The sequence below is a fragment of the Erpetoichthys calabaricus genome, chromosome 2 (assembly GCF_900747795.2).
Source record: "Erpetoichthys calabaricus chromosome 2, fErpCal1.3, whole genome shotgun sequence".
Lineage (NCBI taxonomy): Eukaryota > Metazoa > Chordata > Cladistia > Polypteriformes > Polypteridae > Erpetoichthys > Erpetoichthys calabaricus.
The window spans coordinates 270,626,047-270,653,756 of record NC_041395.2 but is presented as its reverse complement, the minus strand read 5'-3'; the positions used below and the strand labels follow the sequence as shown (position 1 = coordinate 270,653,756).

The 27,710-nt window shown below is 36.2% G+C and overlaps 1 protein-coding gene across 1 annotated transcript in view; it reads left to right on the top strand.

Annotated features, from left to right (window-relative positions):
* The window catches only part of polr3a (polymerase (RNA) III (DNA directed) polypeptide A), an 88,284-nt gene that overhangs the window by 22,880 nt on the left and 37,694 nt on the right, over positions 1-27,710 (top strand). The window contains exons 10-21 of the mRNA XM_051922923.1: positions 486-627; positions 4,988-5,128; positions 5,544-5,613; positions 13,079-13,206; positions 13,332-13,470; positions 16,836-17,000; positions 21,156-21,328; positions 21,518-21,629; positions 21,754-21,872; positions 25,972-26,109; positions 26,210-26,380; positions 27,215-27,328. Coding sequence (XP_051778883.1) covers positions 486-627; positions 4,988-5,128; positions 5,544-5,613; positions 13,079-13,206; positions 13,332-13,470; positions 16,836-17,000; positions 21,156-21,328; positions 21,518-21,629; positions 21,754-21,872; positions 25,972-26,109; positions 26,210-26,380; positions 27,215-27,328 — 1,612 coding nt within the window. The remainder of the gene's footprint in view (positions 1-485; positions 628-4,987; positions 5,129-5,543; positions 5,614-13,078; positions 13,207-13,331; positions 13,471-16,835; positions 17,001-21,155; positions 21,329-21,517; positions 21,630-21,753; positions 21,873-25,971; positions 26,110-26,209; positions 26,381-27,214; positions 27,329-27,710) is intronic.

Genomic DNA, 27,710 nt, shown 5'->3' with positions numbered 1-27,710 from the left:
CTGTAATGCGTATTTTGAAGTCTTGTAAGATGTATTAATAATTCGTTATAACAGCTACCCAAAGTAAATGACTACTAGTGACCAGTGATGCTTTAAGGATTCTATTTTTTTTAATCACACACGTAGTCTATCAGGTAATGGTTTAATTGCTGGAGTGAAATTAATATTTGTAATAATGTATATTACAAATGTTGCTCTTTCTTGAATTAAGTCATATGTTAATGTCTGTATTCAGTTTAGATAAATGTTTCTTGTGTTTATATACAACACAGATAAGTTAAAAGCAAACCAGACTTAATTATGCCACTCATTGAAAAATGAATTTAAGTCGTAACAGTGTTAAGTGAAAAGAATGTTGCATACATGAGTGTTGGGATTTTTGTGAGTGCACTTTAGACATTTTTGTTAGTTTTATAGCAATTATATTTTCAAGTACTGTAATCTGTTTTCATCAATATTAAATATCTAATCTTTTATTTCTGTAGGTTTCTGAAATACGGTAACAGAGAGAAGATGGCACAGGAATTAAAATTTGGAGACACAGTGGAAAGACACATGATAGATGGAGATATTGTTCTCTTTAACAGGCAACCTTCCCTCCACAAACTCAGCATCATGGCTCATATTGTAAGGTTCTAATACTGTTCACCTTTTTAATTTTCTCTACTTGCAGTTTGCTTAAATTGGTTATTGGATAGACAGTAAAAAACATATGAATAATTTGACTGCAGTAGTTTACATGCAGTTTAGATTTCTTTTTATTTAAAGTAGCACTAATGGAAATGTTGCTTATTTTCTGCTGGTTGAATATATCATATGTTTATAATTAAATGTTTAATAGTTCTATTTCATTTTTTTTTTAAACATGCAACACATTTGTACTCACCAGCATCTGTAATGACCAAGAATAAATTAAAACCTTATATACAGGTCGGCCCTTATGATATGTGGGTTTACGATTCGCGGATGTGCTTATTTGCGGGTTTGACATCAGTAGTTAAATGGATATTATTTTGCGGGTTTTGTGACCAATTGCAGAAAACTGCTGACAATGTTAATTCCTTCCAACTTAAATGGACTGAAAATTCCCAGAAACCCCTGAGAACAGTGCTTTATTGGACATCTTTGGTAGTTGCCGTGAGGGCTGCTGGGTGAAAGATGAGGGCACTAGCTTTAAAAGTGAGCTATAACAAGTTGTCAGGATCATTATCAGTGGTATCTTTTTGTTTCAACATTTCACAGCATAGTTGGCTTATTATTACACCCATGGGTTACAGCAGAGCCGGCCGTGACCAATTTTGGTGCCCTAGGCAAGAATTTTAGCAGGTGCCCCTTACATTGCGGTTAGTTTCACCATAAATAATTGAACTCAGATAGAAACAGCATAGGTTTGTCTTTTGAAATTTTCTTTATCTTAAAAGTAACAACAAAAAACACACAAAAAATATATTCAAGTGACAAGCAGCATAAAACAAATTAAATTTAATAGGGTAGTTCACAAAATACAAAATAAACTACTATGCAAACCACAGAGCAATATAAGTTTTACCCATCTTGCATTTCTTCCAGCAAAGTCATCAATAACATCGTCATAAGAAATTTGTTGTGAAACAGCATGATTTATACTAATGATGGAAATTCCTTTAAGATGTTTTTGTACCATTGAAGACCTTAAGTATGTTTTGATGACTTTGAGCATCGAGAAGCTCCTTTCAGCAGAAGTCACTGTAACTGAAAGAGTGGCAGAGATTCTTAGAGCAATCCACATATTGTGGTAGATTTCTGTTAGCATTTTTACATGCAACAAGTTGAAAAGTTCCACATTTGTTAGGTTTTTTGATGGCAAATTTGAAAGTTGCAAGTTCCCTGACATCAATATCTGGCTGCTAATCATGGATTAGAGCAGTGCTAAGGGTTTGACAGTGCTCAAGGAACTCTTCTTTTGACATGCTGGAGATGTTGAGAAGCATCCCAAATGTGTCTTTCAGTTCACCCAGGTTTTGAAATCTCTCTTGAAGTGAAGACCGTACCATATCCACAACCACATTAAAAATGTAGTTTTCATTTTATTAAGTGCATCACGCTGCGATGGGCTGGTGCCCTGCCCGGGGTTTGTTTCCTGCCTTGTGCACTGTGTTGGCTGGGATTGGCTCCAGCAGACCCCCGTGACCCTGTGTTAGGATATAGCGGGTTGAATAATGGATGGATGGAAGTTCATCACGAATAGGCTTATCTCCTGGAGCCTCATAACCAAAGAACCTTTTGGTGGTTCTTAACTGATTTTGCTTTAGTACAGTCTCCACATTCACCTACTTGCACATCTCCTTTGCAGTTAACTGTGCATCAGCGAATCCAGTGTTTCTGTAGGTTGTGAGGGAATCTTTTGTTTTTATTTGCAAATCAACAGCCACATCTAATTGCATAGAGGGTGATTGCATGAGTTTACTTACATGCTGGATCTTAGTGAGGATGTCATATCATATGACTGTGTAAATTTGAAAATGGAAAGAACCAATCTCATCAGTCAAAGCCGAAGCTTCAACTTCCACCATAGGGTCTGCAGTAGTGTCCCTCACCTCCAGAAGAGCATCTCTGAGCCTGGTACCTTACTGCCTGGATGCTTTTTATTCAGCTTTTCCACCTTTTGTCTCTGCCCATAGTTTTAGTGAAATTGTGGTGTGTTTCAGCAGGATATTCCATCTGTGGGGGGAGGCTAAAAAGAGTTTGAATAATTTTATTAAATATCCAAAGAAAATTCCAATTCTCTGGTTTATTTAAGTTGTCTGTAAGACCCTCTTTTAGCCAAACTTCTTTCAGCTAGAGATTGAATTATTGCTACTAATCTATGAAAAAGTCATGTCACCTATTTCTCAAATTTGTAACATTAATTAAGAGGCAAAATCAAATTACATGGCAAATATACTCCACATCCTTCTGCAGTATGTATAACATCTCAGCCAAATTTCTCTATAAGGTTAATTAGTTTAAGCAGTATTTTTTTAATGTATTGTGTAAAACTGATTTGCCGTACTTTAAATTGCCATTTGCTTACTTAAAGTGTGGTGTTAATTAGATATTAAGTTCAGATGTTCCTGAACATTGTTAAAATTGTTTAATTATTTTTTTCATAGTGCATTTTAAAAGTATGGACATTGCTGCAGTAAGAGAACAGAATGCATTTGTAATTTTTATTTCTATATCATATCTACAGTGGTGTGAAAAACTATTTGCCCCCTTCCTGATTTCTTATTCTTTTGCATGTTTGTCACACAAAATGTTTCTGATCATCAAACACATTTAACCATTAGTCAAATATAACACAAGTAAACACAAAATGCAGTTTTTAAATGATGGTTTTTATTATTTAGGGAAAAAACAAATCCAAACCTACATGGCCCTGTGTGAAAAAGTAATTGCCCCCTTGTTAAAAAATAACCTAACTGTGGTGTATCACACCTGAGTTCAATTTCCGTAGCCACCCCCAGGCCTGATTACTGCCACACCTGTTTCAATCAAGAAATCACTTAAATAGGAGCTGCCTGACACAGAGAAGTAGACCAAAAGCACCTCAAAAGCTAGACATCATGCCAAGATCCAAAGAAATTCAGGAACAAATGAGAACAGAAGTAATTGAGATCTATCAGTCTGGTAAAGGTTATAAAGCCATTTTTAAAGCTTTGGGACTCCAGCGAACCACAGTGAGAGCCATTATCCACAAATGGCAAAAACATGGAACAGTGGTGAACCTTCCCAGGAGTGGCCGGCCGACCAAAATTACCCCAAGAGCGCAGAGACGACTCATCCAAGAGGTCACAAAAGACCCCAGGACAACGTCTAAAGAACTGCAGGCCTCACTTGCCTCAATTAAGGTCAGTGTTCACGACTCCACCATAAGAAAGAGACTGGGCAAAAACGGCCTGCATGGCAGATGTCCAAGACGCAAACCACTGTTAAGCAAAAAGAACATTAGGGCTCGTCTCAATTTTGCTAAGAAACATCTCAATGATTGCCAAGACTTTTGGGAAAATACCTTGTGGACTGATGAGACAAAAGTTGAACTTTTTGGAAGGCAAATGTCCCGTTACATCTGGCGTAAAAGGAACACAGCATTTCAGAAAAAGAACATCATACCAACAGTAAAATATGGTGGTGGTAGTGTGATGGTCTGGGGTTGTTTTGCTGCTTCAGGACCTGGAAGGCTTGCTGTGATAGATGGAACCATGAATTCCACTGTCTACCAAAAAATCCTGAAGGAGAATGTCCGGCCATCTGTTCGTCAACTCAAGCTGAAGCGATCTTGGGTGCTGCAACAGGACAATGACCCAAAACACACCAGCAAATCCACCTCTGAATGGCTGAAGAAAAACAAAATGAAGACTTTGGAGTGGCCTAGTCAAAGTCCTGACCTGAATACAATTGAGATGCTATGGCATGACCTTAAAAAGGCGGTTCATGCTAGAAAACCCTCAAATAAAGCTGAATTACAACAATTTTGCAAAGATGAGTGGGCCAAAATTCCTCCAGAGCACTGTAATAGACTCATTGCAAGTTATCGCAAATGCTTGATTGCAGTTATTGCTGCTAAGGGTGGCCCAACCAGTTATTAGGTTCAGGGGGCAATTACTTTTTCACACAGGGCCATGTAGGTTTGGATTTTTTTTTCTCCCTAAATAATAAAAACCACCATTTACAAACTGCATTTTGTGTTTACTTGTGTTATATTTGCCTAATGGTTAAATGTGTTTGATGATCAGAAACATTTTGTGTGACAAACATGCAAAAGAATAAGAAATCAGGAAGGGGGCAAATAGTTTTTCACACCACTGTATATCAATTGCAGAGGGATGGGTGCCCTTCCCTTATCACAACCCCAATATTTGATGGAGACTTTTATTCTTTGTTTTATATTCATATTTTAATTTCCCCATTCTTCTGTGGGTATTAGAAAAATATCTTGCATAATTAACTTTTTATGTGATTTTTGCAGGCAAGGGTTAAGCCTCATAGAACGTTTCGATTTAACGAATGTGTCTGCACACCTTATAATGCTGATTTTGATGGGGATGAAATGAATCTTCATCTACCGCAAACTGAAGAGGCAAAAGCAGAAGCCCTTGTTCTCATGGGGGTAAGGTAGCATGTCAGCTTGTATAATTCCTTTATTAGTCAGAGCGAGTTTATTCCAAACAATCTAAAGACATGGTTTGACTGGCAAGTATAACTGGACCCATTTGAAGTTACTAGTTGATTGTGTGTGTGTGTGTGCTTGTTTGTGTGTGTGTGTTTGTCTTGCAGTGTACTGGCATCACTTAACCATGACTGGATTTTGCGATGTGATTGTTGATTTTGTTTTTGCTTTAACTAAACAGAAAAGTGCATGTTTACAAAAATACACAATGTTTTATTGTTAAAATAATTTGAATATCTAAATTTCTTTCTTCGTTTATAATGTAATTTTGCTGATTTTTTTAAAGTATAATTAGTATTATAAAGTATAAACTGACAAAGCACTTGTAATAATGTATGCTTCTTTTTGATTGCAGACTAAAGCTAATTTAGTAACCCCACGAAATGGAGAACCACTTATTGCTGCTATTCAGGATTTCCTTACAGGTTTGCGTAGTTGTTTGTTTTTTAAATTGCAGTGGTGTTTACTGTTTATAATAACTTCTCCTCAGTGCAGATTGCTTGACTGAAATTCTTATATTGTTAAAAGCTATTTCGTTACATTGTTATTGAGATATCATTTGATAATGACTGAAAACATTTACATACTTGCTTTGTTTCTGTTTGTCTTCAAAAGTACAACATTGTTTTTGTAAGATGTAAGCCGAGTGTGAAGCGGCTGGGATGAGAATCAGCACCTCCAAATCCGAGACCATGGTCCTCAGCCGGAAGAGGGTGGAGTGCCCTCTCAGGGTTGGTAGCGAGATCCTGCCCCAAGTAGAGGAGTTCAAGTATCTCGGGGTCTTGTTCATGAGTGAGGGAAGAATGGAGCGTGAGATCGACAGGCGGATCGGTGCGGCATCCGCAGTAATGCGGGCACTGCATCAGTCTGTCGTGGTGAAAAAGGAGCTGAGCCGCAAGGCGAAGCTCTCAATTTACCAGTCGCTCTATGTTCCTACCCTCACCTATGGTCATGAGCTATGGGTAGTGACCGAAAGAACGAGATCGCGAATACAAGCGGCTGAAATGAGTTTCCTCCGCAGGGTGTCTGGGCTTTCCCTTAAAGATAGGGTGAGAAGCTCAGTCATCCGGGAGGGGCTCAGAGTAGAGCCGCTGCTCCTCCTCATCGAGAGGAGTCAGATGAGGTGGCTCGGGCATCTGATCAGGATGCCTCCTGGACGCCTCCCTGGTGAGGTGTTCCGGGCACGTCTAACCGGGAGGAGGCCCCGGGGAAGACCCAGGACACGCTGGAGGGACTATGTCTCTCGACTGGCCTGGGAACGCCTTGGGATTCTCCCAGAAGAGCTAGAAGAAGTGGCCAGGGAGAGGGAAGTCTGGGCATCTCTGCTCAAGCTGCTGCCCCCGCGACCTGACCTCGGATAAGCGGGAGACAATGGATGGATGGATGAATGTATATATGTGTATATGTATGTATGTATACATGTACAGTTAGGTCCATAAATATTTGGACAGAGACAACTTTTTTCTAATTTTGGCTCTGTACATTACCACAATGAATTTTAAATGAAACAACTCAGATGCAGTTGAATTGGAGACTTTCAGCTTTAATTCAGTGGGGTGAACAAAACGAGCATTTTTTTAACACAATCCCTTCATTTCAGGGGCTCAAAAGTAATTGGACAAATTAAATAACTGGAAATAAAATGTTCATTTCTAATACTTGGTTGAAAACCCTTTGCTGGCAATGACAGCCTGAAGTCTTGAACTCATGGACATCACCAGATGCTGGATTTACTCCTTTTTAATGCTCTGCAGCGGCTTTCAGTTGCTGTTTGTTTGTGGACCTTTCTGTCCAAAGTTTAGTCTTCAACAAGTGAAATACATGCTCAATTGGATTAAGATCAGGTGACTGACTTGGCCATTCAAGAATTTTCCATTTCTTTGCTTTAATAAACTTCTGGGTTGCTTTGGTTGTATGTTTTGGGTCATTGTCCATCTGTATCATGAAATGCCGCCCAATCAATTTGACTGCATTTAGCTGGATTTGAGTAGACAGTATGTCTCTGAACACCTCAGAATTAATTCGGCTGCTTCTGTCCTGTGTCACATCATCAATAAACACTAGTGTCCCAGTGCCACTGGCAGCCATGCACGCCCAAGCCATCACACTGCCTCCAACGTGTTTTACAGATAATGTGGTATGTTTTGGATAATGAGCTGTTCCACATCTTCTCCATACTTTTTTCTTGCCATCATTCTGGTAGAGGTTGATCTTGGTTTTATCTGTTCAAAGAATGTTTTTCCAGAACTGTGCTGGCTTTTTTAGATGTTCTTTAGCAAAGTCCAATCTAGCCTTTCTATTCTTGAGGTTTATGAGTGGCTTGCACCTTGCAGTGCACCCTCTGTATTTACTTTCATGCAGTCTTCTCTTTATGGTAGACTTGGATATCGATACGCCTACCCCCTGGAGAGTGTTGTTCACTTGGTTGGCTGTTGTGAAGGGGTTTCTCTTCACCATGGAAATGATTCTGCGATCATCCACCACTGTTGTCTTTCATGGACGTCCAGGGGCCTTATGCATAACGCCGTGCGTAGAACTCACACTATAACATGGCGTAAGCACAAAAGCAGGAATGTGCATACGCACAGAAAAATCCAGATGCAGGAATCTGTACGTATGCAAACTTCCACGTTCTTCCGCTACATAAATTCCGATCAGCGTGAAAAGTAACGCACGTGCCTTCTGTCCCGCCCCAACTCCTCCCAGAATTATGCCTCTTTGAATATGCAAATCAATATAAATAGCCCTTAAGATCAGCCTTCTGTGAAAAGACAATGGGAAAAGCACGGGGGAAAATATAAGAATTTCAGCGAATACCAAATGGAGGCAAAGGAAAAACGTACTATTTGTTGATTTAAACAGTGGTATAATCAACAAAATGAAGTTGGTCAAGTGACAGAGTGTCGGAGAAACTCGAAAGCTCAAGTTCACAAAGTCGCACAGTTCCCAAAATAAAAAAGAAACCACATATCAAAATCGCCGTGAAAAGGCAAGTCGTAGCCCATCGTCTGAGTGTCATATGAAAGCTTATTAGGGTACAGACAAAAAAAATAGGCACACAGTGGGGAAAAAAGCACGAAATGTCAACTTTAATCTCGAAATTTCCACTTTAATCATGTAGTTTATTTTGCCATTAAAGTAGAACATCATAAACTTCATCCTAAAATCGTTTAATTTACTAGTTTCTCAAATCCCATTGTAACTAAAGTAGCACATTAAATTCTTTGTTCTGTATTTGATCTTCTATGTGCTCTGTGTGTGAATCACTACCTGCTTTTTAAACGGGCTTTCTTTTTCTCCGACAGGACACAGAATCCATTACATTCGTGATATTACAGCTCTCTGAATAATTAAAATACTGAGATGTATACGTGATATCTTTTTCATGATGATAAAGCATGTTATTAAACATGGGAACACGGTGGCGCTGTGCTTGTTCATGTCTCACGCAAGAGGCTTGCTGCGCCATGCGCAACCTTCGATTAAATTATTTATTGCAGCAGTACTGTCTCTTTCAAATGTACTAACCTCCAATTCCTGTCCTTACTTTTCTTTCTCCAAATACCCAATCGCCACACAATCAGCTCTGTAATAGATAGATAGATAGATAGATACTTTATTAATCCCAATGGGAAATTCACAGTAGACGTGTAGCCATCTGTAAGCTTAGAACGCCGATTCTTCAAAACTTTTAAGGAACATTGAAATATCTTCGTAGTACATGTTTAATTATTCTATCCATCTATCCTTCCAGTATCATGTCAGCACGAGCAAGAATACAACGCAATGCAGGAACAATCCATGAACTAGCTAGCGCTGTGGCACCGTGTCCTCACATGTTTAATTATTAACAATACAGATTATTTAAATGAAGTTAAAGTTTTATCTGTATAATATAATCAACATATTTTGCTGCATTTCATCTTAAAAATGATATTGTCATCATATGTAAATACGCGCTTTATAAAGTGGCGCAGGTTGTGCAATATTATAACTGTATCCCAAGTTTACAGTGAGGTGATTGTACTTATAAATACAAACAGTTTTACAAGGAGCACTTGATGGACTGATTGAGTGCGTTTATAGTTCTTGGGATGAAACTTTTTCTAAACCGCGAAGTCCGTACAGGAAAGTCTCTGAAACGTTTTGCCGTGGCTCAGGCAGCGTCTGCTTCATGCTGTATACCGATAATTCTCTTTCTGATCAGCTGCTGCTGTGATTCCTCACTCAGATACGGTGATATAAATACTCCGAGTGGTGCAGTGAGATTAATATGGAAAAAGATGATCTGCTGTGGCAACCCTTAACGGGAGCAGCTGAAAGAGGAAGAAGATGCATTGAGAGTAACAACACTAAAGCAGTTATGGTATTTGGAATACCATGGGTATTCCCTGGACCATTATATTGCTGCAGGTTAATTGCAGTCAGATGCATTACACTAATAAACAATATGCAGTTAGTTTCAGTGTATTTGTAAAGCCACGTCAGGAATGTGGGTCTAAGAAAGAAAGCAAAAGCACTGCTTTGACGCTGGGTGCCGCCAGTCTGCAAAACTGAGTGGAGAAATTGCGTACGCCAGGGCATGAGGTAATGTGGAAATGTGCGTGGCATTACGCCAAGTTTAGGTTTTATACACCGCGATTTGAGCGTGGAAACGTTCGTACGCAACATTTCTGTGCATACGCACCGTTTATACATGAGGCCCCAGGTCTTTTTGCGTTGCCGAGTTCACCAGTGCTTGCTTTCTTTCTCAGGATGTACCAAACTGTAGATTTTGCCACTCGTAATATTGTAGCAATTTCTCCGGTGGGTTTTTTCTGTTTTCGCAGCTTAAGGATGGCTTCTTTCACTTGCATGGAGTGCTCCTTTGACCTGCATGTTGTCAGTTCACAGCAAAATCTTCCACATGCAAGCACCACACCCTCAAATCAACTCCAGGCCTTTTATATGCTTAAATGATAATAATAATAATAATAATACATTTTATTTATATAGCGCCTTTCCCATGCTCAAGGCACTTATGACATAACGATGGACTTGCCCACACCTGCCCATGAAATAGCCTTTGAGTCAATTGTCCAATTACTTTTGAGCCCCTGAAATGAAGGGATTGTGTTAAAAAAAATGCTTTAGTTGCCTCACATTTTTATGCAACAGTTTTGTTCACCCCACTGAATTAAAGCTGAAAGTCTGCACTTCAACTGCATCTGAGTTGTTTCACTTAAAATTCATTGTGGTAATGTACAGAACCAAAATTAGGAAAAAGTTGTCTGTCCAAATATTTATGGACCTAACTGTATGTGTGTGTGTATATGAGACTCCATTTTACCGAAAGTTCATTGAAGCAACTCAAAATCGTACTTAGTAGTTTATATGGCTCCCACGTGCTTGTATGTATGCCTGACAATGGGCATCACTGAGCTCCTGGACAGTCTGAAGTGCAACCTGGCAGCATCAGATGGAACAAAACATAACGTCCCAGAAGTGTTGTATTGGATTTAGGTCAGGTGACCATGGGGGCCAGTCAATGGTATCAATTCCTTCATCCTCCAGGAACTGCCTGGATACTCTCGCCACACGAGGCCGGGCATTTACATGCACCAGGAGGAACCCAGAACCTGCTGCACCAGCATAGGGTCTGACAGTGAGTCCAAGGATTTCATCCCGATACCTAATGGCAGTCAAGGTGCCGTTGTCTAGCCTTTAGAGGTCTGTGTGTCCCTCCATGGATATGCCTCCCCAGACCATCACTGACCCACCACCAAACCGGTCATGCCGAACAATGTTACAGGCAGCGTAACGTTCTTCACGGCTTCTCCAGACACTTTCACATCTGTCACATGTGCTCAGGATGAACCTTCTCTCCTCTGTAAAAAGCACATGGCGCCAGTAGTGAACATGCCAATTCTGGTATACTATGGCAAATGCCAATCGAGCTCCATGGTGCTGGGCAGTGAGCACAGGGCCCACTAGAGGTCATTGGGCCCTCAGGCCACCCTCATGAAGTCTGTTTCTGATTGTCAGAGACATTCACACCAGTGGCCTGCTGGAGGTTATTTTGTAGGGCTCTGGTAGTGCTCATCCTGTTACTCCTTTCCCAAAGGAGCAGATTACGGTCCTGCTGATGGTTTAGGGACCTTCTACAGCCCTGTCCGGGACTCCTAGAGTAAGTGCCTGTCTCGTGGAGTCGCCTCCATGCCCCTGAGACTGTGCTGGGAGACACAGCAAACCTTCTGGCAATGGCACATATTGATTAAAGTTAAACTACCTGTGCAACCTCTGTAGGGTCCAGGTATCACCTCATGCTACCAGTAGTGACACTGACTAGCCAAATGCAAACTAGTGAAAAAACAGTCAGAAAAGATAAGGAGGGAAAAATGTCAGTGGCCTCCACCTGTTAAACCATTCCTGTTTTGGGGGTCATCTCATTGTTGCCCCTCTAGTGCACCTGTTGTTAATTTCATTAACACCAAAGCAGCTGAAACTGATAAACAACCCCCTCTGCTACTTAACTGACCAGATCATTATTCTAGAAGTTTCATTGACTTGATGCTGTACTCTGATTAAAAAGTGTTCCTTAATTTTTTGAGCAGTATATATATATATATATATATATATATATATATATATATATATATATATATATATATATATATATATATATATATATATATACACACACATATATATATATATATATATATATATATATATATATATATATATATATATATATATATATATATATACTATATATATATTTATTATATATATATTTATTATTACTGTGAGAATTTGAATCTTAATATCTGCCTCCGCATGAGTGAAAAGAAGCAGGAAAGATGCTCCTTGTGGGGTGCAGTATATGTGTATGTACAGTGTTCTGTGGGTGCCAAATTAACAAGCATGTACGAAAGTGCATTTTATGTGGATAACATCGATACAAAGGAAACCAGTATTAGTACACTTTCAACATTTGTATGTAACAGTATGTATTAATAAATTTTTTTGATAACACTACTTTGAAGTGCGTTATATTTACACTGAGGAGATTTGTTAACAGTAATTTTGTTAGTTATCTGAAATACTGGCATGTTTTTAATAAGGCACAGAGATTCAGCAGGCAGTCACACTGTTTTAAAATTCTTGGAACCCCAGACTTATTCTTTATTAAAATAATAACATTGGATGATTGGCTGCACAGAAGTGTTGTCTCTGTTGCTTTGTCTTTGTGGTTGCAAATAAGCTATTGCTGTCTTATAAACAATGTTTGGTAGTCTCTTACCAAGACATTTTTTTAACCATATTGTTGAAGCCCCCAACCCCGCTTCTCTGTGCTTGTCATAAACTGTCGTTTTTTGCACATCTTTTTAAACAAAGAATGAAAGTTTTAACAATGATTTTTCATAAGCCACGTATTATGTTTATCCCAGCCGCGTTTGCATAAGCTTCCTCCTTTGTCAAAAAATACGACATTAGGTTGAAAAATGACTCCATATTGATCCAGATTGAATTTAAATGTTTGAATGATGATGTTTTGAATGTGTTTGTAGTTGCCTGGCATCCCCGACAGAGATTGTTGCAAACGTTGACCAGATTAGTACTGCAATAGTTCATTGGTAACCTTGAGCAAGAAAAAGCAAGCACTGTATAGAAAATTAATGGATTGTATGGATAAATATTGATTATTCAATCTTCAGCTATGAATGTTCATTTTTTTTGGTTATATCTTGAAATGCGAGTTTTGCAACATGAATGAAATACTTGACAAGGCACTTTTCAGTACATAAAAAACTTGTTGTCTATTCTACATTTTGGTATTTCTTTTTGCCTTTATGCCAGAACATACATAATGATACACATTTTCATGGATGTTTCTTGTACATTTAGGTGCTTATCTTTTGACTCTGAAAGATACTTTTTTTGATAGAGCAAAGGCCTGTCAAATTATTGCTTCTATTCTTGTCGGAAAAGATGAGAAAATAAAAGTTTGCCTTCCTCCTCCAGCAATTTTGAAGGTACGGTGACATAATTAAAACCAATATTACATATTATTAAAGTTGGTAAAACTGTACTCTAATTAAATTATTGTATGCTAATATGCTAAGCACCCATTTAATAGTCTTTGTCTTTAATTAACTAGCCAATAAGATTGTGGACGGGAAAGCAGATATTCAGTTTAATTCTTAAGCCCAGTGAAACATGTCCTGTGAAAGCTAACCTTCGAACAAAGGGCAAACAGTACTGTGGCAAAGGAGAGGACCTCTGCAGCAATGATTCTTGTAAGTTGTGGTTATCATGTATTCAGTAATACATAAGTTATACTGTGGATTAATTAGTATTTTCAGTATTGCTGGTATTAGATTTCATTTTTGGCAATGATGTTAATTTAAGAAACTCTTTGCAAATATATAAGCAAGTTAAGCAGTCATAAAAAACTAATGCTAAATGTTTTTTTTTTTTTGTGAACCACTTTCACATATATAGAAAACACAGATTTTTTTATTAAGGGTGTTCAGAGTCCTAGATTATTATATTAATATAAGAGAAAGAACTGCAAATATAGTGTTTCTTTCCTGTAGAGAGATCTGTAGCTCTTTTAAGGCAACCTTCAAACATGCCTATTTCCAATTAAGATGTGAAAGTTTCCAAAAACAATGGATTGCTTTTTGGTTTTATTTAATTGATAAGATATTATCATGTAATGCAAGCTATCAGCATATTTAAATGTTGTTTACAGTGCATTCAGTAATTTGGTTTAAAAACTTTTATTTTCACTGCTTTATATTAACTAAATAATTAACTGTCTGGTAGGTTATGTTCACTTAATAATTCAAATTAGTTACTCTAACTAGAGTAGAACTGAATTTGAACTACTTGATATATTTATTTGGAATTTTTACACATAATTAAGTTTCTCCAGTGAGACATTTTTTGAGTGTGGAAAACAATGTGTTATAAAAGCCTATTGTGATATCCTACACCTGGGGTGAACAACTAATAGCATATAGGCAACATCTTTCAGTTATATTAAAATTATGTAGATCTCTAATAACACTAGATATCTGTAAAAATTTCTGATACTGTTAGTTTTTTGTTGTTCTGGAACAAATTAGAAACCCTAACTCTGTCTTCCTTTGCAGGATTCCTTATTGTTATCTTTGCATTTCCAATGATGACCATAATTCTTTTCTGTGACTAGTCAGTTGTGAATTAAATATGTATACACTATGATATGATAATTTTGTTGCTTAGGGAATTCACATGAAAACACCAGCCAACCTAGACTAATCAGTTAAAGAAACGGAGCAAGAGCTTTTTTTATTTTTCTTCTCTTCCCTTTGTCAAGTACTTAAAGAGTCCTTCTACACTGCACCCAAGGCAATGAATGTTTGCAGATAGCAGCTTAAAGCTTTCTTAAACTTTGGGTAGATAGTGGATATATAAGAAACACATGGTGCATTTCTTTTTTTTGTTTTGTATATTGTGTCAAGATTTCATTTGAAGTTTAACGGTCTCTCAGTTACTTTCATACACCAAAATGCTGCAAGAAATGTACTATTTTCCTTTTATTGATACAGTAGTTACTAACAATTACTGATTATCATTGTCTATTTAAATAAGAAAGTTGATGAAAAGGTAAATTGATTTTAAAAATATGCTTATAAAAACTTTATAAATGAAAATATCTTATTTTTCATGCTTAAATGTTGTATGTAATTGCTCAATAACCTTTTATAATTACTTTTAATTCTAGTCTTATGTTAAACTTTTTTTTTTTTTTTTTAAATAGCCTCATCAACAGTGCTGTCTGAAATTCTTCGCTGCTCCTCTGTTTGTAAATGCCAGGGATGCAAAATTGAGCCATGACTAACAGCAACCATATAGACACACATTGTCAGATTTCCCTCTTAGGACAAATAATGTTCTGTCTTATCTATGTACAGTATATATACACAATGCAACTAAAAGAATTGTTCTTCAACATGCACCTTTTCTGATCTCCTTGTTTTAGCTCTATAAAGGTGTATTTCAGTTAGTCATTATTGTGCGTGAAAAATAAACGTTGGTTTCTTTGTTTAGTTAGCAAGAGTAATTTTTTATTGCTCTATTACCAACTAATACTCAGCTATCCAATTGACTATAACTTCATGAAGACTCTAGAGAGGTCTGTTTGTTGGATCCTTTTCTGGCTCTCACCACATCCTCTAGTTTCCCAAGTAACCATGTTACTGTCACTAGAGAGAGTTTTATTAACAAAGAATTCTTCCTGCATTGTCTGCTTGCTGTTAGAAAAAGGCTTGGCCTTTCACAGTTTACATCAGAATATAGGAAATAGATTGATGGGGGCATCTTTTCAACTAGTTAATATTTTAAAGCTGTTAATAATACCCCCATTTTCTTATGATTAAGTTATCTCCAAAACTGATGGTGCTCACTTGTGCAGATTTATCATACTTATATGTCCATCCATCCATTTTCCAACCAGCGGAATCTGAACACAGGGTCACGGGGGTCTGCTGGAGCCAATCCCAGCCAACACAGGGCACAAGGCAGGAACCAATCCCAGGCAGGGTGCCAGCCCACCGCAGCATACTTATATGTTCAGTCATGAAAATAAGTTATGCATGTCATCGTCTTGAATTTTTGGATATTGCACAGCCATAGCTGGAGATCTCACAAAATGTTTTTTCTTGTTATAATTTAGTTCAAGGAGATTTATATTTATCCTTGTTATGATATCGTTGAGACATGTGGATGAGCTTTTCTAGGCTGAATGTGGTCAAAGCAGTATACATAACTCTGTGTGTATTAGGTTCCAGTCATTCATGTGTTCCTCATAAGGTGGTTTAAGAGAATTGTATATTCACTGTTAATAGAGAGGTTTAGAGTTAAAGGGATGCAGCACATAAGGAGACTCAATTCAGCATTCATGATGAGGCCATTATGAATGTAATTCAGTTGCTACCATGCTATGTTTGTATTAAAATCCAAACTTCAAAGATCATAGCAAAAAGCAAATGTGGATTGAGCTTGAAAAAAAACAGTGTACTCTGACTTTTGACAATCAGATTCTAGATTAAATGAAAGTTGGGAGAAATATGAGGGTTAAATTGGTGGTTACTGTGTTTAGAAAAATTTGTTCAAGCAGAGGCAACAGGTACCAAGACTGACAAAAATGTTACTCTCGCGTTAGAAGAGGATCTTATTAAGCTTTTAATATTAATCATTAATCCAATTTTCATAAGCCTATATTTAAACTTGCCTTCTGTTTTCATTTGTAATTAATTAGAGATATATGAATGTATACTTTTTAAAGAAGCAATGATAATTGAATTTATTACAGGGTCACATGGTGATCTGTTATCGGGTAGAGAATATCTAGCATAGTTTGTTCATACAGTTATGTAGGCACAGTATTATCCTTCATAAATAACAATGCATGTTGAATTTTAGTTGTTTTTTTCAATGTCTTATTTACACAAGGAGGAAAATATTTCAAGTATTTCTTTTTCCTTTATTCGCATAAATATTTTTAATACATTTGTACAGTACATAATTGGATTTTTTTTCCTTCCACTTAGGTTGAAAGAGCCTTGAAGTGACCTTTTAGTGTGTTAAGATTTTGCCTTTTTTCTTTTATTAGTTGTTGTAATACAGAACAGTGAGTTGATGTGTGGCAGCATGGACAAAGGAACACTGGGTTCTGGATCCAAGAATAACATCTTTTACATTCTCCTGAGAGACTGGGGACAAATGGAAGCTGCAGATGCAATGTCCCGCTTAGCCAGACTTGCACCAGTTTTTCTTTGTATGTAGTAACATTTTTATGTTGTAGTAATTTTTACATTCAAAAATGGAAAGCTGTGTTCTTTCTCATTACATTAAAAAATGTTACTTTTGAGAATGCCATTTCAGGGAAATGTTCTACCACTTTGGCCAGTATTAATGTCAGTAATTAATTATTCAATTCACTACACAGTGAGCCTGAAATAGTTCATTTGCTATGTTTTGTAAAACTATGATGAATGTCTGCCTATAAAATACGTATTTTTTCTCTCTTGTATCTTTTTTTATGGAAGTCACTAACCTTTCTGTCCAGGTAGAATGTTTTATGTCATTTGTTCTTCACTAATAATAAATCCTTTGAAATTATTTGCTGTACTTTTAAAATGTAGTACAATAGCGATCAGATATCACCAGTAAAGAGGGATTTTTGTTTCGTTTGGGAGTTTCAGATTGTAGGTAAATCAGAATGTTTAACTATTCCACCACATCTGTCTGTTACAGTAACACCTAAAGAGAAGCACGTGCTGTATTAGAGCAGAAGTGCTTGTCTCCTTTGTTTTTGTAATGTTCACTTTGACTTCAGACATCTTTAAAGGATACATTTGGTATTTTTTCAAGTTTAAATTATTTTTTCAAAATCATTGTATTTATTAGTACACATAAAATTGTGTTCTAAGGTGAAGTGTTTTTATTTTTTTGTATAAATTTTAAAAATACTGTTTATGTTCTTTTACCTTACAATGGAACTAAAAGGTACCAGAGTCAATAAGTGAATGAAAAAGCCTTAAAACATAATGCACACTTTGAAGCAGAAAAGATAACAAAAGGAAAATAGAAATAATTGTTTTATTACAGATTTTTGGAACTGTTTTCCTTGAGGCAAGAATACATTTCCTTTTTGCTTGTCTGTGGATAGAGTTATGACAACTCCAACAAGTTCCTATATTAAGATATCTGCTTATAATCCTACTTTTGCTTCTGCAATTATATTTTTTTAAGTTATGTTCTGTTAAACATAGACAGATATAATCATAAACAGATGTGTGGTTACACCATATGACTATTTTTTCCTAAACAGCACTTACTTTTTGCCCTTTATTTTACGTAGTCTACAGAGTGAGATAAATTCCAAGTGATGGTGTAATGAAAAGAGAACATAGGAGTTTCATTATATTGAAGTGAACTGATTATAGTGCTTTGTATTTTACATAAAAGCCTTAGATTTTTGAAACAGCCAAGCCACCTGTACATTGCAGTTTCTGTGTTGTGTTTATTGCATGCATGGTAAAAGCAATGAAAAAGGTGGAGTATATGATAGAGCAAACTGAAGCACCACAAACCAATTATTGACTTTTTTAATGCACAATGAGTTATTCTTGCCGAGTATATCATAATAAAAGAACTTAAGACAACGTGTTTGAATGAGTAATCTCCCTGACACTTATGCCAGTAATTCTGTAAATACATGGGAGAACATGTAAAACTCATACAGACCCTGTACTCCGTGAACGTTGGGTGGCTTTGTGCGGCACACAGACATAGCACTTTGGAGAGCACTTGAAACGTGTCTTCCGGCTGCTAGAGTTCATTGGCCCTTATGCGTCGCTGCTGATTAGGAACCGAGGAAAAGAGTGGCATATGGTTTGCTTGAGACCCCCAGTGAGTGGAGTGAGGTTTAGCCAGGTAGCATGCATGATCAGGCAAAAAGGTGAAACAGGTGGGAGCAAGTGTTGCTGCATGGTGGAAGCAACTGCTGAAGAAACAAGACAGTCCTTTTGAGGGCCAGCTCACCAGCAGTCAGCGTAAAGTGGCTAACTGTGTTCCTCTGTCTCTTGTACCCCCAGATGAGATCTCCCATACTGAGGCACACGCATGCATTATCAATTCAGTGACAACAGTGATTATCTTTGTGAAATAATAAGATAAGCTTCCATATAATGAAAAAATCTAAGAGATTGTAAGTGTTACTTTTTAAGTTATTATTATCTAGTTATCTGCAGAACAGAGACAGCATTTCACATCTGGGTATCAATCCTCAGTGTCAATAATGCTGCTTAGCAATGACTTTCCGAGGTGAGTCCATGCCCTTGGGACTGAAATGTAACAGCGAAGCATTATGAGCAATGGAGTATAATGCACAGCCTTTTAAAACTGGTTGAATGTCACATCAGTGTTTGTGTTATCCCTTCTTTCTTAAAGTGACATGGATATACAGTAATCCCTCGCTATATCGTGCTTCGCCTTTCGCGGCTTCACTCCATCGCGGATTTTATATGTAAGCATATTTAAATATATATCGCGGATTTTTCGCTGCTTCGCGGGTTTCTGCGGACAATGGGTCTTTTAATTTCTGGTACATGCTTCCTCAGTTGGTTTGCCCAGTTGATTTCATACAAGGGACGCTATTGGCAAATGGCTGAGAAGCTACCCAGCTTACTTTTCTCTTTCTCTTGCGCTGAGTTTCTCTGATCCTGACGTAGGGGGATTGAGCAGGGGGGCTGTTCGCACACCTAGACCATACGGACGCTTGTCTAAAAATGCTGAAAGATTATCTTCACGTTGCTATCTTTTGTGTAGCTGCATGTCAGCTCGAAGGGCACGTATTGATTTTTGCTTGAAAAACAAACTCTCTCTCTCTCTGCTCCTGACGAGGGGGTGTGAGCTGCCGCCTTCAACAGCTTTGTGCCGCGGTGCTTCGCATACTTAAAAGGCAAACAGCCCTATTGATTTGTTTGCTTTTGTCTCTCTCTATCTCTGTGACATGATCTGCTCCTGACACCACTCCTTTGAAGAGGAAGATATGTTTGCATTCTTTTAATTGTGAGACGGAACTGTGATCTCTGTCTTGTCATGGAGCACAGTTTAAACTTTTGAAAAAGAGACAAATGTTTGTTTGCAGTGTTTGAATAACGTTCCTGTCTCTCTACAACCTCCTGTGTTTCTGCGCAAATCTGTGACCCAAGCATGACAATATAAAAATAACCATATAAACATATGGTTTCTACTTCGCGGATTTTCTTATTTCGCGGGTGGCTCTGGAACGCAACCCCCGCGATGGAGGAGGGATTACTGTACTGTTTTGCAATTTATGTATGTAAGCTCAGGATATGGATCAACACACAGTAATATTTTTGTCTTGAAAAATTAACATGTTCAGTGAGTTGTAATGCTTTTCTCAATAATAGGACTCTGGTACCCATCACCTCCATTAAAAAGGCAAGAGCAAGCTATTTTAAATAATTATCTAAAATATGCTATACTTTAGAATGCAATTGTATGTGGCAAATTAATATATACTGTGCTTATGAAGAAATAATTGTGACTTGAAAAATATCAAACGTAACCATTTAATCCCCAGTTGTATCAAAATGAGGGGACATGAACATCTGAAACATGATAGAAAATAAAATGTATATAGATTTAGACAGTATTTGCTAGATTATTTGTCTGAGGGGACTGATTGAAATCTTCCTTAGGCATTGTTTATGTCCATTATTTGTTAGTCCAGTTTTTCCTACTGCCTTTCCCCAGACATTTTAACTAAAAAGTAATGTGTTCTATATTGTGATGCTGACAGCTTAAAAATGCTAGTTCGGTTGCTGATAGCAGTTTTTAATTGTGAGCCTTGGGGTCTAGAATATTTTTATTTTTGCCCAAAATTAATTGGAGATATTAACAAAATACAGTTATTGAGCACACTGCAAGAGTCGCCTGCCTACTGACCCATAATATACGACCCTAAATGCTCAAAGAACATACACAAATTTTTGAATAAATCTTCAACAGAACCTTTTTGCCGTTCTGACTTGAATTTAAATACCACCTTTGCGTGAAGGGAAAAACTGGTTCATGATATTCAATCTAATATACTGTATAATGATAGTTCTGGTAGTTTTTTTTAACAACAATTTACCACTTGCTCCAATTTTTGTATGGTACAGTGACCTTAGCCTATTCCTTTGACCCTTTTTGCATCTTTAAACAGAAGAATGATGTTTATTATGACGGTTATTGAAGGTTGATCAGCTCTAGTCATCTTAACTCTTGTCTACAAGAAGGTTAAAAACAATCACTGTACAAGCAAAATGCATTTTGAGGCAGCTTGGTGTTGGTATTGCATTACTTTTTGGAAGATAGTTTTTATTTTTTAACACTTGATTTTCTTTAAATTGTTAAGCAAATCGAGGATTTTCTATTGGCATTGGAGATGTTACACCAGGGCAAGGTTTGCTGAAAGCTAAACAAGATCTTTTGCATGCTGGATATAAGAAGTGTGATGAATACATTGAGGCTCTTAATACAGGCAAATTGCAACAACAGGCTGGTTGTACAGCTGAAGAAACTTTAGAGGCAAGTGTGTCAATTTACTAAAGTTTAAATCTAAATTGTAGATATACTGTAGTTAAGTTTATGGTTGTTTCTATAAACAAACAAAAACTTGAAACATTAATCGTTATTCTTTAAGCAGAAGCTATTTTTGTTTACTGTATTCTCATTTTAAAAGCTACTAATTTTTTATTATTTTTTTTGTGCCCAAAGGCACTTATCCTAAAGGAGCTGTCTGTTATCAGAGACCATGCTGGAAGTGCCTGCCTGAGGGAACTGGACAAAAGCAATAGCCCTTTAATTATGGCGTTATGTGGCTCAAAAGGCAAGTTAATTTGTAACTTTGCTGCAAGCCTTTAATACTGTTATTGAATTTGATATCATTGGATTATGTGGGTCCTACAACTTTTTTCTCTTTACTTTTATTTTTTTTTATTTTATTAATAAAGGGTCTTTCATAAACATCTCACAAATGATTGCCTGTGTCGGACAACAGGCAATCAGTGGCTCTCGCGTTCCTGATGGGTTTGAGAACAGATCCTTGCCACATTTTGAGAAACATTCAAAGGTAAATTAAAACATGAATAAAATGCAATATTCTGTCATCATTAAAAATATATATTTAATCTAGTAACCATAAGGCAATTAATGTTTTTATACTAATATAAAAATGCCACAGAAAATGAACAGACTATTCAATGCATTCTTTATGTTCTCATAGTACAATACTAGATTCCTAAATGCGTTTTAGTAGCCTAGTACTGTCTCGCTTAGTTACTTTTGTAAAAGCACCCAAGCCCATATTCCTACATTATTCCTCACCATCATAATGTAATTACTCTCTGTCAACACCCTAACCCCCAATTTTAAATAATACACTTTGAGGTATTGAAATTAAACCTTAGAATTTAATCAGTGGCAGTGTTGGCTGCTAAAATGCTAATAACCATCTTTGCTAGGTTTTGGTGCTGTTTCCTATTATTTATCCTTTCAAGGTTTACACTTTAATTAGCGGATTTGAAACTGCTTATTCACTAACAAACCGCTCCTTTTTAGAGCAGCAACTTATACAGTAAAATTGTGACAGCATACTCAGCTCAGAATTATTAAATTATAAAAGCTTGAAGTCACTGAAGTTGTAGTATATTAGAATTCTTGGAGAGGGTGCAGTTAATCTGATGTCATTTAAAACCGTGTCATTATGAATAATGCTGTACATCCTCTCCCTGACACACTAACACTGAGGACTTTCAGGTAACAAATTATTCAGCAGAAGTGTGTCAAGAAACACTGTGAGGGCTCCGTAATATCAACAGCAATATGTTGGCATAAAGCCTCACTGTGATAGCCTTTTCTTTTAATTTTCTGGCCTTATTGTCATTCTGGTGTTTGTGTGTGTGTGTGTGTGTTCAGATCAAAGTGTGTGTGTATTTAATTATTTACTTTTTTATCTACTTATTCACTAGTTTCTTTCCTATCTAACAAATAGTTACGATATTAAAATCAAAACTACTGTAATGGTATATCTGCATATCTTTTATCTACAAATAATCCAAATAATGAAGTACTAGGGTGTTGTACCGTGTTAGCCATTATGAATGTAGAGAAAAGCCAAGCAAAATGACACCTTTTATTGGCTAACTAGAAAGATTACAATATGCAAGTTTTCGAGGCAACTCAGGCCCCTTCTTCAGGCAAGATGTAATCTTGCCTGAAGAAGGGGCCTGAGTTGCCTCGAAAACTTGCATATTGTAATCTTTCTAGTTAGCCAATAAAAGGTGTCATTTTGCTTGGCTTTTCTCCAAATAATGAAGTAATTCTAAGATGTTAGTTTAGTTAATAAAACTAAATCCTACTTGAAAATTTGCTTGTAAAATAAAGTATTGATTTTTTTTTTTCCCTAGGGAATGCAATTTGTGTTTTTTTTTCTTTTACTCATTTTCCTCATTTCATTTACTTTGTCTGTTTTTAAAAATTGATACTATAATTTGTTGAGAGGCACAGTAGGTAATGCTACCATTTCGTGGTTGATGTACTTATGGACACTGCATGTTATTTTCGGGTCTCTTTAGGTTTTGGTTTGGATAATTCATCTTGCATCCCCAAAACATGCTGGCTAGGTTAATATGGGATTCCAAATTGACCCAGTGTATAAGTGTGAAATGGCCCTGCAATTCACCAGTGCTCTGCCAGTACTTGGACATTTCCTGTCTTGTGACCAGTACTATGCATCAAGCAAGTTTTAGATTGTTACATTATCTTAGCCCCCATTTCAAATGTGCTTGGAAGTTTCTAGTTGGTTTTGTTATTATTTTATCTTGTTTCTTCTATGTAATACTGTTTCACAATATAGTAGGCGGTTTTACCATATGTAATCCTGATTCTAGAAGGAGTTGTGTTTATATATAAAAAAAAAAAAAAAAAGAATAAATAAAGTTGAAAACTGAACATTGTTTTCTGAGAAATGGTTTTGGTTTAGTCCACTCTCTTGCCCAAGTTTATTTGATATTAATTAATGTTAATGGGTAGTGAACTAGATCATTGTAATAAGAAATGGTTTTGGTTTAGTCCACTCTGTCTTGCCCAAGTTTATTTGATATTAATTAATGTTAATGGGTAGTGAACTAGATCATTGTAATATCTTTTAAGAAAAGTTAAAAGCTAAAATCTGCCCTTTAAAGTATGTTATTAGTGAATGTATAGAATAAAATTGATTATGAGAAGCTTAGTATTTAAATAACTATTACAAAAAAACTGTTTCAGTACAAAAGTGTACACAGTAGCATTCTTGTCTGTTGATATCAAAGTATGAAAATAACTGTTGGGGAAAACTGTGGGCATGATAAGTGAATGAATGAGTTCAAAAGATCAATTCTTTCTGATATTGCTAGAAGCTACCTCACTCATTGGCTAATTGGATGCAGTTCACAGTCTTCCAATCTAAGCCTATTTTAGCTCATAAAAGGTGTACTACATTTAAACCTTCCTCATTAAGACATTTGTGTAAGACATTAATTATAAGCAAAGTTATTTAAAAATGCACATTCCTACTGTACAGCTAATTTTGTATTTGTTTATAATATAAGATCCTCATGTATCATGAGACATACAATAACACCTTTCCAATTAAGTAATGTAAGATGCACATATTAGCAAAGGAATTTTTTTTTGTGTTGCATTTTTTCAACATTATTGGCTTTAATTTTTACATGTAGACATTTAGAAGCAGACTATTGTGCCTGCAATAGAATCTTTCAAGTACACATTTTAACAAGCTGCTTTCAACAGTAACTGCCACATATCAAGAGCTCTAGACACATCTTTTCATTTATTTACATTTAGCTAGACCCATGGTAATGCTTTAAAAAATGAATATCAGTAATTAAATTAAAATTTTGACATGCTTGCTTCTTTGCTGTTCTCGCATTGTACTCTTTTATGATAGTGATTTTTTTCATTGCAACACGCAGGTCGCCTGAGTAATTCCAAATGATTGATTTCTAAAGACATACTTTTTGGTCCTTTTATCATTAAACTGATAATTCTCTGTATTATTTTGACAGTGGCATTTTTGCTGGTAAACTAATTTTTGCTGACTGATCAGTTAAAACTGCATGATTGAGAACAACCATTGTGGATTTTCTTCAGAGCAAAATATGAATTTAAATGATTGAGCTTGCTCATTTGAAAAGATAACACCAGCACAAATTTTGTTCAACATATACTTGATGGTTCCTTTTCTTGCATAGTACATTTGACAGGTTTGATTTGATCTAAACATTTTAATTTGAGTAAGTAGGTGATTGGATTACAGAATCTGAGAGTGAATAAAGGAGTATATTTGTTAAAGTATGTAAAATGTGTAAGCATGCACTTAGGATAGGGCGTTGTTCTGTGAGAATTTTGCCCCAGGTCAAATCTTTCTGATGACCCCCTGTTAATTTTCTTTAGTGGGATATGGTAGTATTGCACTTAAAAATGCTGTATAAATGCTAAACCAATCCTGTTTTGGATTAAAAAATTAGGGAATCTTGTGGCACAGGGGTCCCCTTTTGTCTTTACTTTGAAAGCAGTCTAGTTAAAGGTCTAGGAACACTATTAAAGTTGGACAGTTATTGTATAAATTTAGAATTGCTGATCAGAGTCAATAGTTAATATAACATAAAATATATATTCTGATCTTACAAATTACATTTGGTAAAGGCACTCATAAAAATATATAAAACCAATTGTAGTGGAGTGACACCATTTATAGGGTGATTTCTGATATGTGCCTGCTTATCACCTAAAATTGGGTTAAGGAGGTTTGATAATGTTCTTTTATGTTAAAAACAGAATAATCATTTTCTGCATTTTGAAACTGTATCTGAGAGTATCTGCAGCTTTTTCCTGTATATTCTGTTAATACAATTTTTCAATGGAAGAAAAAAGATTTGACTAATTTATGCATAGCAGTATTTACAGCTAAATCTTTAAAGTACATTTTTATTCTATATTTGTAATCTTTGGCCAAGTTTACTATTCTCTTGAATTATTTTAAGAGGTAAAGAGTACATTTTGACTATTAAAAATTACACAAGTAAATATTTTTAACTTTGTAAAATAATTGAAAAGGTCCGATGGATGGATGTTGCTTTTCTATTTTAATAATATATTTTTATTAATAGCTTCCAGCAGCAAAGGGCTTTGTTGCAAATAGTTTCTATTCTGGCTTGACACCTACTGAATTTTTCTTCCATACTATGGCTGGCCGTGAAGGTCTGGTGGATACAGCTGTAAAAACAGCAGAAACAGGATACATGCAGGTATATTATGAGCTAAATGTTTTACATGAAATATTGCCTTGAAAGACTGTCATTTTAGTCATAAGATAATCATTTTTTTCTCTTTCCTGTATGTGTGTAGAGACGTCTTGTGAAATCACTTGAAGACCTCTGCTCTCAGTATGACCTTACTGTGCGAAGTGCAACAGGGGATATAATTCAGTTTATTTATGGAGGAGATGGGTTAGATCCAGCAGCTATGGAGGGAAAAGATGAACCTTTAGAATTTAAGAGAGTGCTGGATAATATAAGAGTAAGTTTCTGCAAAATGTGTAAAATACAATCATTTCAAGGCATGAATAATTTTGTCTTTTTAATTGTTCATCTTTGTATCTGTTTTTCAGACCACATTTCATACTGATTATTTTTTTTTAGTTGCATGAAACATCTTGTAGAAAAGTACTCAGTACAAATTGCACAGATTTTGATCTCCTTGGTCTGTCTTCATATGCCTCTAAAATAACACATTACATTTTGAACCAAGCATGAGGTGTTATGCAATTTATGAATCATAAATAGTGAGGAGACTCGTGCCGTATGTCATGCACTCATTTGACAACTTTGAGTTTTGTACTTCTACAGCACCATGTGTTTGTATCCGATTTTGAATGTTGTCATCTCAGAAATCAAAGAATTGAAGACTTGGTTTGAACTGTCTGACATGGCTTGATCAGTACATTTTTGTATAGTTGTAAAATACCAAATGTAACCATGGAGAAAAAGGTTTCCCTCTCCCTTTATTCACACTGCTAATATTAGTTTTCTTTAAAGTTTTACTTTTTGTTTTAATGTTTTCCACAAATGCAGTATTATGTGTAACATCAGTGTGTTGATGTTGGTTTCTGGAACATATAATTGGGAGTGCATGTCTGAAACATTTTAAGTACTCATATGCTGATATTGTGTATGTATTTGTGATCCACTGCAGTCTGGCTGTATCTCTTAAGACTTTGATGTGTTATGCAGCCAGATAAAACTAGTTTACATGAGTGCATTTAACATTTTGATAACTGTGTTAAAGGCTGATGATTTAAAGCTTAAGAACTGATTTTACTTAAAATTACTTAATTTTCCCCCCTTTGGATAGGCTGTGTATAGCTGCAATGATGAGCCAGCCCTCAGTAAGAATGAATTAGTTTTAACTGCTGAATCTATAATGAACAGAAGTGAGTTTTTGTGTTGCCGGGACACATACTTGCAGGTAAGTCCGTACTATTTTAAGTTTTGCCCTTCTCTCTGATTGATTTTCTTATAATAAGAAGTAGTAGTTCACATAGTGGCTCCTCAGAGCAGATGTTTATTTAAATTTATCAAATCATTACATGACCACTTTTTGGACATTGTCTTTTAATTTCATGGTGCTTATTCCATTTCTAAATAGATAAGGACATATTTTTAGAGTGTATGTTTTACATTAAAGTGTGAATATTTGTACTAAATTACTGAACCTTTTATGTTTATTTATTTATTTTTTTTTACATGGGGCAGTTTAGTAGTCTAGGTAGCACTGGAATCTAATTGTCCAAATACAGTTTCAAGTGTCAGACGATGAAAGGTGTGCTTAAAGTTTTTTTTGTTTTGTT